The following is a 13,311-nucleotide window of genomic DNA, read 5'->3' as shown; positions in this document are numbered from 1 at the left end:
TGTTTGCAATTATATTTATTTATATTTCGTAAATGGTGCAAATTATTAAGTAAGTAATAGCTTGATGTGGAACTGTTCTATAATGTGCATGTTCAATCATTAATTTGTTCTTATGACCCACAAATTGTAGGTATTTCTTCTGATGGAACCAAAAACGTTTCCTATATTTTATAACTACCTAGCTGAAATCTTCTCTATTATAATCTTATTTCTCTTGTATAGTCTTCTAGTTCAGTAATTCTCAACCTGATGTATGCGGCATCAAACTGAATTAGAAAAAACATTTATTTTCATCTTCTCCTAGTTCTTTTTCAGTACTTATTACTGACAGAGATTTGATTGCATTGTTGTATGTGTTGATATTTAGTCCAGTCAACGAAGGGTTGTAGGGGGAAAAGTTTAGAAGACAATTTATGACCCCGCAGTTCTGTTTAGGGTAGTTAGGAGGTAACCATAGCAAAAGTGCGCATGTTTAGTCCCTCTCTTACAGGTGTGGAACCGCTCAAATCATGATTTATTAAGTTTGCGTTTTTGTTATGATAATGATAGTTAGTGCTTATCTGTATGGACCTTCTTAGTGATGTGGATCGGGAATATTCCCAGTGGGAAGGAACTTATGATTTGGAAATATTTCCGAGGCCAAGAAATTTTGGGAATTTATGGGAACTTATAAAATTGCTCTAAAAATGATTGAAATAATTGATCAATCTCACTCATACTTTGCATCAAAATAATCAATAAATCATCATTCTATTTGCTATTGATCAATCTCAGCCACATTTTACATTAATAAATATAATCAATAAATCATCATTCTTTGAGTCTGTTTATGCCTACTCACTCACTCAGTTTTTTAAATACTCGTCAATGAAAGATTATAGAGGGAAAAGTTTGAAACACAATTTTTGACCCGCAGCTCTTTTAATGATAAGGGGGTGAACATATTATCAAAAGTCCTCACTCCTACCCCCTGTGCTAAGGTGGTGGGGGTGATTTGAAAGTGCCATATTTTGTTTTTTGTTTTATCTCGAACAATTACGCCTTTCGGAAATTTTTGTCGAACACAATTCGAGCTCGCAAATTAGCCTTCAAGTTTCATTTCCAACATTTTACCATATCTCTCATAGTTTTCTAGGTATGAGCTCTAGAAGGTATCACATTTTGAAGAAAACCTCTTCCGGCTCCGATTTTTTTATCTTTTTGGCCTTATAACTTTTTAACGATTGATTGAAAAAATCCGTGCTAATCTTGAGCTCATAGAGCACATTAATTATTCTCTTCAATTTCATCTATGGTCTCATTATTTTACGCATCTCCCTACCATTGTTGCAGCCGTTAACGTTACTGTTGAGTGTAATATCTTCAGTTCAACAACAATAGATCATTATTGACAGGGAGATTGGGAGGGAATGTTTGGAACACAATATTTTACTTCGCAGCTTTGTTTGAACTAGTTAGAAGGTGAACATATCAAAAGTCTTCATCACTACCCCTTAAGCTTAAGGGATTATGGTGGTTTAAAAGTTGCATTTTTCCATTTCTGGCTGTTACGCATTTAACTGGGAAACAGTGCATTTCAGCGACATGGTTAACTGAACTAAAATTAAGCTAGATAAATTTCCTACAATTTTTGTACAGTAGAGTTTTGTGATGTCTTCTTTAGTTTTCGAGATATTCACTTTTAAAAGTGTAAAATTTTTGTAAGGACAGTTTTTCTTCCAACATTTTGCAATTTTAGGGCTTATTACTCAACAACAATGCATAGAAAAAAATAAGTACTGATCGTTAAATTGTAGAGCATTCTATTCTCTTTAATTTAATGTATTATTTCATCATTTTATGCTTTTAAATTTGTATAGCAGCTTTAGTGTTGAGTGTGGTAGGAGTGAGGACTTTTGATATGTTTACCCCTTACTATACTTGAAAGGACTGCGAGGTCAAAAATTGGGTTTCAAACTTTTCCCTCTATACATTTTTTTGAGCATTCGCTGCCTGGACTAGTATCTTACAATTTAAGTGAGCCTTAATGACTCTTGAAAGGTTGTGAGCTGTGGAATTATTTTCTTTTCAACATTGAATTGAACTCGAGTATGCTCTTGTTTCAGTTCAGCCTATTTTGCTGTATTTTATAATTTCTAATTTTTGGATTTATTATCTACTATAATCTTTATTTAGGGGTTCAATTATTTTTGTGCGGAGAAATTGAATAAAATCATGCAATGAAAGTTAAATTACACTCAATACTTTGTTGACTTTGTTTACCCGATTTACAGGCATTAGTAAGTAAAAAGTAAGTAATTAGTATTAGTAAGTAGAAAAAATCTTATTAAACTTGTAAGACATGAAAGTAGCATGATAATAGTGGTGCAATTGAATGATTTGGAAAATGTTATTGAGTGCTCATTTCTCCTTCCACCTTTCATGAAAATGATCAGTCTATGAACTTAAAATTACTGTTTTCTTTGAACCTATTACAATTTATAATTTATTCATCCTTATATTTCTTACATAAATCTGTTGTATAACAGGTGATTGAGACCTTGTGTAATATAAAACGTCCTTTTCGGTCATTTTAGATGAAAGAAATCATAAATCCCCTTAAATTCCCTGGGAATGATTCCTCGATCTTAAATTCCCGGGAATTTTACATCACTAGACCTTCTGTTCAATTTATTGAATGTTTCTGTCTGTTCGATTGGAGCAGGCCTAGTGAAATCATAACTAGATGAAATATTATTGCTTGTGTAATGGTGTGCTTGTTAGTTAATTCTTATTTTGATTGCTTTCGTTTACTCATTATTGGTTTGTTGAAGTTTGAAACAGCTTGGCGATTATTAAGTGAGATTTATCGTTTCAATTCGTAGTGAATAAATTTTGGATTGTATTATTGATATTACCATAATGTGAATCATTTCTAGCATTATCCTTATTCAGTTCAGTTATCAATTAATTATTGGTCAATTATTATTATAAAACGAAAATCCAAATTAAAAATTTATAATTATTCATTAATTAGCATTTGAATAAATGCAATTTCTCATTAATTTCCAACTGTAATTATTATAGGTTCTTGTTTTGAATATGTTGTAGTACATTGCACACCATTACACATGTAATTCAATGGAAATATAAAATCAAAGATTAAATATATAACATCCTTATATCCCTTTACCTTAATAAGTTTTTGGAAAGTCATGTTTATGTTCTCTATTTTAATATATACGAGTCATTTAGGCTATTGTTCTCTGTTATGTGGTTTATCACTTCTTTGTTCACTGATTGTCCTATAATATCCTCTTTTGATTGCACTCTTATTTTCTTCTCGTTTGTTGGTAGTTTGATGAATATTTTTCCTTCTCTGCTCCATATGAATAGAAATCCAAGTTGAGTAGCTTCTTGTCTGATCTCCCAGAATAGTTTCTTGAATTCTCTGGATTGATTTTCTGCCAAGTAGATTTTCTTTTCATTGTTGATCTGTAGTAGTATGTTGTCTCGTTCCTTCTTATGTTTCATTGTGATGATTATATTCGTGTTTTCATTGAATTTGGTAATCTTTAGATAGGTTCAACATCTTTCGATGATATCAGCGATGTTCAGCTTAGGTGTCAAAGATTGTGTTCAAGTTCTCATTTGGTAGCTTCGGGAGCGTTGTTCCAAATCTAGTAGTATGCTTCCTAATAAATTTATTATTTAATCCTTTTCTTTGTTTTCTTACTCCAGTTTATCCACTTTTCCCTTGTATAGATTGAATTCTCTCGAGATACCGTTGGTATACATATATGTTTTGCGGTTTCATATTTTTTATTCATTTCTGGCATCTTCAGGCAATTTTCCTGAGTTATCAAAGTAATACATGCATACAATGAGTGTTTCTTAGATTTTTGTATGGGCAGGAGATCCCGTAGTGTTCTTGGAAACTCACACTGTATGTATGTTTAGGTATTGTCTACTCAAGACGTATTGAGTTAACGTCCAGTATAGAGTAAGAAGTAAATGCATATATACTGTATTACCTTATGCTTTAAAACGTGTACCAATTTACATTCACGCCTTTAAAGCGAACGTACACGGCAGCAGACAAACGTAGACAACAGCAGACATACGTCCATCAGTTTTACACCAGACGTTGGCATAATGATCGAAATATATAGTTCATTTTTTATCTTTATTACTTAATTATTACAATATTATCATCATTCCCTATGTTTATAGTATATATTATACCATATTATCTCCAGTTTATTTTAGCTCTTTTATTACAATTCTATTCACCTTGGAATATATTATCTTGGATATAATCATCTTGGGTATATTATTCTCTTTGTTGAATTAACTAACTTGTACCCTTTTACTCATCTTTTTATAGGCACTTGTTTCTATAAAAAATATTGAGCAGCTCTAGAAGATAATGTACATAAAAATAGATTCTATTTTATAATTCTGCCTGTGTATCATAGGTACCTTATTTTATTGCAAAAGATTCTCTTAAAGGAATGGGAATGCCATTATTTACTGTAATGTATATTCACTTACTAAATTGTATCATCATCATTCTTATCTACTAATCATACTCACCCTGAAGTATTAATTTCATACTATGTGAAATAAGTTGTTTAGAAGAAAGATAATCAATAGAAACAAGGCATATATATATCTTAATATTTATGAAAGTCAGATGCTCTTTGGAATAGGATTGTACTGAAATTTCCCATGATTTGAGTGGTCACTCACACCCTCACACGTCACACAGGACTTAACAGATTGACTTTTGCAACCCACAGACGCTTTTAAAAATGAATTGAAATTAGTCATGAAATTACTTATGAAAATAGTGTAAAATTGTGCCGAGTTACTCTCATACACATCATCAATCTTTGACAACGTTATTTACAGTTATATCAAGCTACAACTTGACATCTATACATCTATTTATGCTATATCAAAGTGAGTGTTTGAACTTCTCTCTTTTTTCTTATAAAGTGCAAATCACAAAGGCTCTGAGCTGATATTATGCACATTTAAAGCCTATTATTTTCATTGCATTTCCAGATAATGTATATCAATTTTTGTAGTATTGCAAGTGAAGGAATCATTGTTATTATTACTCTTTGCAAAATTGGAATATGATAGAGTAATAGATTATGAAAAATCATGTGAATGTACAATATTGTTGATTTCGAAAAATATTTTCATTCCACTTCCTAATCTCGCATCAGGGGTAATAGTCGCAAAACTAAATTTAAAGTACATACTCAACTTTATAAGTATACTTCCATACTACTTGATTTATCCTATATCAACCAACCCTTATTTATCCTACATCAAGCAATCTGAAGTGTTTAAAGTTTTTAACAACATTTATGCAGATGTGTACTTTTAATTTATGTTATGTTTGTAGACCAACCACACGCAGATGTATCAAAATCGCTGTGGATACACTTGGTAAATAAATTAGAATTTGAGTAATGAACTATGATATAATATGAGTTGGTTCTACCATAGAGAAACTTATGCCATCTTTTCTTTATGGTTCCCAACAAAAATATAAATATGGCTTCAAAAGTAGAAATCTCAATTCTTCAGGATTTTTTATATGAAGAGAGTAGAAGTTAAACGTAAATTATCTTGTATTATCCATCTATTTTATTTGTATATATTTCTTTCATGAATAAAATTCCATGTTGATGTTTTATTAAATTCAATTGCATTCGCCTAGTGATCCTACTGTACCACCAGATTTCTCATTACAGAAACAATATAAATAGTTGTTATCTTATTTTCAAAAACCAGATAACTGAAAGATAACAGGAATTGACCAGTATAGAAACTAATCATCAACTTTGTTATTTCTTGTTTATTGTTCCAAAACCTTGATTCGTAAGGTCGTAATTTCTGAACAACTCCTATAAATTCATATTCCAAACTTTAATAAATCCTTTCTCATGGTATAATATTAATCAAATTGCAATTCAGTCGTTCATCTGTATAAAACTGTACTTTACTGAGTACAATGTACAACAATATATGTTATCCTTGATGGCGTAGTATTGCACTCACTTGCTGGAAATTAGTGATTATCCAGGAAAAACGTGATTACTCATAGTCTATTCAGTCTGGCGCCGTCTATCTATAAAACTGCAAGCTTTTGCATAGTTTGCGTCCTGGGCTTAAGATTCATACAGCTTTTGTGGCTTTCGATAGCTTGTGCTTTTTATCTTATCTGCTATTAATGCAGCTGTATTATTCTTGATTCTAGAGTTTAGTTGAGTCATTCACTTGCAATCTTATAATAAATTGATAAGTGTTTAGATTAGCTTGTTCTCATGTTTTTACTTATACTAATTCTCGAAAAATTCTCACTGAGTAAGTTATGCTGTTTCTCATGACAAAGCTTTTATATCTCGTAGTTTCTCGTTTGTTTTGATTTTCTTATTACGGGATAAACTCTTATAACTTGAATTGAAATAATCAATTCCATGTTACAAATTAATTTGAATAGCATGAAGGGGAGTTGACATTATTCGTCTCAAGTTTCTTGATTCAAGAAAACTGGTATCAAGAAACGACAAAAACGTGAATCCACTTGACCAATGTAAACACTTGTTCGTGTTTTCTTCATTCAACATGATTTCTTGAACATGTTTTACTTTTGCATTCAACTTGAAAGTAGCCTACAATTGTGTAGTGACCTATTAATGGCAAAACAAGAAATCCTAGATCCAATATAAAAACATCTTGTACTATTGAATTAGTATTCAGAAAATACATAGTTTTTAGTTTAATTTAAGATATTGATATATACTGCTCTTTCTACTGTATACTACCGTATATAAGGTAGCAATTGGCTAATACATGTACGGGATACGAAATACATGAAATACAAATTTGACGCATCATCACGTATGAAGTGATAATTTGAAACTTTGCCTAAGTAAAGATTCTTAATTTACCGATTATGGTTCATTTTCATTAATAAATTGATTATAATTATAATGAAATCAGTTTGTGATACAGTTTACGTAAGATAAAAGCCCAGTCAACAAGTTTTTCTATTGTAAACCAAACAATACTGTTTATAGGGAATGAAAGGCTTTCTCTTTCAGCACCGTTCATCAGACAAATTCCATGAAAAGTTCATATGTTTCGTCTAATGTGTTTGATTGCATGTTTTCAATGTTATTTTAAAAACCATCTCTACTATCACTTTGCGCCGAATTGCTTTCTGTGTTTTTAGTGAATGTAAGGTCAGTAATATATCAGTAGATCTATTAAGTAGATATAATCAGTAGTAATAGATATCAATATTGAATAAATATACTTTTGAATAGTAAAAATTTAAAAATATTTTGAGAAACTAGTTTCTTTTGTATACATAATTTTATAATCAAAAGTATAAAATAAATAAAATAAAAATTAAGCATAAATAATACCAAAATCATAATTAGATTCTCAATGGTAATCCGGCATCACCAGCAAAAGGAATTAAGCCTTGCCCGCTGGTGAGAGTTGCAATCAGCTAGTTACATTGGTTGTTTCCTAGTTTTATACAATAATAGAGAAAAAAAATAATCCACGCTTTAAAATATGCTTTAAAAAATTAGATTATGCCTTCAATTGAAAAGAAATAGTTTTCTCTTATCCAATTTTTTAGTATTTTGTAATTAATTTTTGCTTCCAGATCAAAAGGCAATTCATTTATAAATCTTGTACTTATATAAATGAGCTGTCTAACTACTGTTAGTTTTGTTTTATAAATTTTATATTCAAATTCAAGGTCAAGGTCAAATTCAATGATGATCCCCACTTGGATAAAATATCTACTGCAAGTAAAACTAAGGGATAGATAGATAGATAGATAGGCTGCCTTTATTTTAACCTGGAGGGCGAAGTTAGGGCGCAGCCGGCCCTCTCCCACTTAACCCTCCTATACAATTCTAATGCATCTACATCGCAAACAACATAAGGAAATAATCTCTTAAATATAATAATAAGTAATATGATAGAAAAAATATGTATATATAAATCAATAATTGAAAAAAACAATTTCATTTAATTTAGTAGAATATATTTTAGACTGAAAGAAAAAAAAAGTTAGAAAATAGAGTTAAAGGAAATTTTTTTTTTATTTTTAAGCAAGAAACAAGAAAATTTCATGCAAACACACCACGCATACACACCTCATCCTATGCCCCGATCGCCCTCCCTCAGCCAAGAGAGAGAGAGAGTAACTAGTAACTAGTAACCCAATATTTATTTGGAAGTTGTTACTTCGTGGAGATGTTCAATTCAATTTGTAAAGTTTATTTGTAATAATTACATGAAATTCGATTTTTTGTTTGAGATTTCATTATCTCAAAAATAAAATAGAATTTTACGTCATTATTAGACTTGAACTTATCAAATTCAATTCAACATCTAAACGTAGTAATAACTATTATCATATTACTAACATTCATATCTTCTTGTTGTCACTTACCTGCTACGTGTCACTTTGACATTAATTTATGTTTAATGATTAAACGCTTTTTGTTCTTGGACGATGAACAGAGAGCGGCGGCTGAAAAAATGGCTGAAATTGAAAAAGAGATGGTTTCTAAGAAAAGTAATAGCGGCAAGACTCTGAGGGTAGCAGCCATTGCACCTAGATCGCGAGTAAAATCCGAAACTGAGAGCGACTCAGAACAAGAAATAGTCGTAAAGAAAAGCGGATCCAAGCGACAGAGAGCGACGGCTGCTGCTGCTGCTGCTCCAAGTACATCGAGTGCAAATGTGGCCGAAAAAACCACCAAGAAAAAAACAACTAAGGTAAGACTCAAAAAGAAACTAGAATTACGAAAAAGCTCTGCTTGCTTTGCAAAGCACTTCTGAAACAATTCAGCTTTTACCAAAACTATGATTTTTTATTTGGATAATATTACAAAAAAACAATTACAAAATTTAATAAATATTACAAAAATACAAAATACACAACTGTTCAATTTGACTAATTTAGCAGCCAGTCTCTCATTTGAAAATGCTTTCACCATCCTTGCTTGAAAACCAGTAACCCATAAACAAAAAACCAATTCATGTAAAATGTCGTTCGGAATTTTGTCAGTGTGTCCAACTTTTTATTCTTATTTCCAAATCTGGTAATACTATTGCTATATTTTTTCATATATCCCTATTTCTATGCGAATTAGGGTTGGGTTTTAGGTGAAAGCTGGGTGATAAGTGGGAGTTTGAACCGACCTCCACACGTCTACTACAGTCGCAAATAAATCTTGAGTGTTCAGCAGAGTGAAATTGTCATCATCTGCTATTTTCAATGTGTTATTCACTTTATACGAAATAATCACGAATTTTTTGTTTATGGTTTTTATTTTAATTAAGTTACTCAACTTTAGTAGCTTGAATCACGTTCATAGTCTGTTACTATTACAATTATACAATAATGCTATGTTTATTTACATATTAATTAGAAATTACATAGAACCAGTTCAAGGAGTTTGTTGTTGATTTGAATTCTTATATACAAATCTAATTCATTTCAAGCTTCTTTGAAATCAAAAAGCTTATTTCTGTTAAGTTTCTGAAAATTACATTAGTGTAATTCATTTTCATAAGTGATTGTTATTTAATAGTTGAATTTGAATTGTGTTTAGTTTCTGAAAATTAAATGATGTTAATTCAATGTCTTCAGTATTAAATTTTAATAATTTTCTCAGGCAGAACAAGCTCAATCTGAGCGGAAGAAAGTGAGAGTTGAACCTGAAAGTGACAGTGATTCAGGAGCCAGCACTAGTCGAGACAAAGGTATGTCTTGAAAATGTTATTTTCAAACAAGAAATTAACAAAAGGTAAGTAAAATTTGTGTTTTAGTACATGACAACGTTGCATTTACTACTCTTGATTTCGATGAGTGATGAAATAGATTTTTTTCTAAGTGGAAGAAAATTCACCTTAGTTGGTGCTGCCTTGGTACTGCATCAGTATCAATTTTTTTATTGAATCACGAGCATTGCAATAATGAAATGACTTGTTAAATAGTTATTTGTACATCTAGGAAATAAGTGCTACTTTTCTCCCTGAGGTAAACGTTTATCGCGCGAGAGCATCATTAGCTAACAATACATTTTAATTTTTGGGCCCAATTTTTTTTAAAGAAGCTCAATATTTTACAGTTTTTTAGTGCTTATTGAGTGCGATTTCGTTATTTTATTTGAATTTTTATCTACATAAATTGAAAATGTTATGTTATATGTGTTTACATCGAAAATCGGACAATTGAACGAAGTCTAACTTACTTTTTGAATTGTGTCATCACCTAAATTTGGTATACAAAATAACACAAGGATTGCCGTAGTAGTTTATCTACCAATGCAATCACAACTGTGTCGTTTGTTACATAAATAAATACACGATTTGAATTATCTGGTAATTATATTCATGTTAAACTTGTTAATCTGCTGTTGTTTACTCATTTACATAATATATTTATTTGTTGTTGGAAGTGTGACGGAAACTATCGTACGGTCTTAAACGGGATTTATTCATGATACCAATATTTAGGCTATTTGAGTATTATTATGCTCGTACCGTAAACTCATACTTCCCAATCTATAAAATACACAATTTCATTCAAATTTAATTATTTTAGTTTATTATGAAACAAACATTGGTTGTGGATCAATGATTGAGTACGATAATATGCAATTCATTCCGAAGATTGGTGTGAATTAGTGTGCTTTTCCCATAGCTTCATGTGTGTCTTAAAATTATTTTTAATTTTTGCAGTTCCACTATTGGAACAATCTTTGGAAATTTATGCTCCTCGTGCCAGAAAACCAGTAGACCAATTTGATGCTGTGGTTCTGAGGCAAGGATCGAGGCAGAAGTTTGATGTTCAAATCACTAGAGGCAAAGGCATAAAAATTGAAGATATTCCCAGCATCAGTTATGAAGTGGAGGTTAGTACGGCTATATATACACATTTTTACCCTACAAGATTTTCAATAATCCTTGTTACAATGTTATAAGTGAATTTAAAAAAAAATTAGCGGTGGAATAAATTCAAGATTCCACTGCACTTAGTACGAGTTTGATCCTGAAGTTCAAATCTTACAAGTCAAATGAATTTAGATTCTCGAAGGGAACACAGCTATAACCTATTTTTTGGACAATGTTAGAAATAATAAAAAATTGGTAGAAAACATGTTTGGGCTGAGCCTGTTATCTACCAGTAATGATTAAATGGATATTTTGGATGAATCGTGCTTTTTGTTTGTATGAATAGAATAATAAATGAAATATCGATAATTTATATAGAAATGAATTGTCTTATACGGGATAGGAAATACTCGATTGACGCATCACTTATGAACTAATCCTAATGAACTAACTTGAACAATTTTACATGAAGAATTCAAATCCACCGAAGATGTATATAGGCTTAATCGCATTGCTATTAATCAATTACGTTTAATTTAATAATAAAAACATTTATCCAATTTGTGATTATATAGTTTACACAACAATAGACGCCCAACCAGAGCTTTCTTCAAGTGATTCCGTGGCATAATTGCTACCACGCGATAGACCAATCTAATTCTTTTTTTCAAGTATTTTCAACTTCGATTAAGATTAATTCTTAGAAAATAATAAATAATGTTTCCTGGACATAAGGTGATTGCATTTTACGACACAAAATTTCCACCAGTGCAAAGCGCCGGTTGAATAATATTCAATTATTGTCACAACCTCCTATACAGTAGACGTTAGAGGCAATCGAAATTAATCTTACTCTATTTTAATATATAGATGGTTATGACAATGTCATGATATTCTACTCAATATTGATAGATATCAAGCACAATGTCACTCTAACAGATGATGTAACATCAACTTTTCTAATCATAGTTAAACCTCGGTGATTTAATTATATTTGAAATTCTTTCACATTCATTTTTTTTTTGTCAATTCGATTTATAAGATGAGTTAAATTCGATTTGCACAAGCCTAGAGCTTATGTGGGTTTCATCCTCAGCAAAAACCAAACTTTAAAATTTGAAATTAAGTTGATTCAGAAATTCTGCACCGTCCCGGATTTTAAATAGTGAGATTTGATTGTTTCATCTCAAAATGCTCAAAACAAAATACATATATGTAACTATGTAACTGTATTCAGTACTTCGGCCAAATATTAAACAAGCTCCAGCTAAATTACCCGTTTGTATTTGAGAGTACAAGTTTCATGTTAGTGTTAGCTCTTATGTTCTTTTCAATTGTATCTTTCTTACAATCTAGATTCATCGGATATTTCTCATTGCTTACACATAAGGAACGTAGTTGTTCAACTTATTTATGTATTCTAGTCCAATATGGTAGGCTATACCCATAGAGAAAATGAAGGTACTAATAGATTTCTCATGGGATAGGACACGCTTTGCCAGATTTTACTGTTATTTCAAGCTAATCGTTCACGTAGATCTTTAATTCAAGCTATGTGGCGCAAGAGGCTCGCCGTTTTAAACAAATTTTCAATGCGCGAGTCCCAGAAGCTCCATATAGTAACCGATAGATAGCTCAGTTCAACGCCAGCGGCGGTTCAAGATTGTGCCATCGCTTCATAACATGGCGACGAACATTCAATTTCTCTATTATTATTATTATTCTACTAGCAGGTAACCCGTGCTTCGCAAAGGTCTATTTTAAAATTGACGTAATGAAATCCAGAAGAATTGAAAATAGGTCTATAGGAATCCTCGGTTGATTAAGAATTTATAAGCAGCATTCCAAGTAAATCAGTCCAGTAGTTCAGACGCGTCAAACATAATTTTCCTATCCTCTACACGTGTATACGTGTTTAAGCCAGTTTTTTCCTCTATTATAGTATAGAAGATGATAGATAGATGGATATATCATCCATCTATCTATCATCGATGGATATATCATTCATCTATCATCTTCTATACTATAATAAAGAAAATGAATGAGTATTAATTTTGAAAGGTTTGAGATATCGATGGTGCGGTTTTCGCCATACCTTTTCTCTGGAAATCCTGTATCGGAATCATGTATCATATGACCACCTTTCAATTAAAAAAAGAAGTTTGATTCAAAATGGCGGAAAAAATTTGGGTGCGACGGAAAACCTGTTTTTATCATTCGAAAAGGATCCCCAATCATACCTATCTTCCAATTTCTTTCTTAAGAGAAATGTTCTGCTGCTTCCTTACAACAACTGAAAGCATGACAAATAATTGAAAACTTGATGTAATCAAATATTGAAGAATTTGAAATAGGTTTATAACCATCCTCGGTTAAACAAGA

The 13,311-nt window shown here is 31.2% G+C and overlaps 1 protein-coding gene across 1 annotated transcript in view; it reads left to right on the top strand.

Annotated features, from left to right (window-relative positions):
- Window positions 1-13,311, top strand: part of LOC111055179 (protein DEK) — a 28,901-nt gene that overhangs the window by 1,163 nt on the left and 14,427 nt on the right. The window contains exons 2-4 of the mRNA XM_022342344.2: window positions 8,548-8,805; window positions 9,708-9,795; window positions 10,777-10,949. Of these exons, the coding sequence (XP_022198036.1) occupies window positions 8,548-8,805; window positions 9,708-9,795; window positions 10,777-10,949 (519 nt within the window). The remainder of the gene's footprint in view (window positions 1-8,547; window positions 8,806-9,707; window positions 9,796-10,776; window positions 10,950-13,311) is intronic.

The sequence above is a fragment of the Nilaparvata lugens genome, chromosome X (genome assembly GCF_014356525.2).
Source record: "Nilaparvata lugens isolate BPH chromosome X, ASM1435652v1, whole genome shotgun sequence".
NCBI classification, from domain to species: Eukaryota; Metazoa; Arthropoda; class Insecta; order Hemiptera; family Delphacidae; genus Nilaparvata; species Nilaparvata lugens.
This window is presented reverse-complemented; position numbering and strand designations above follow the sequence as displayed.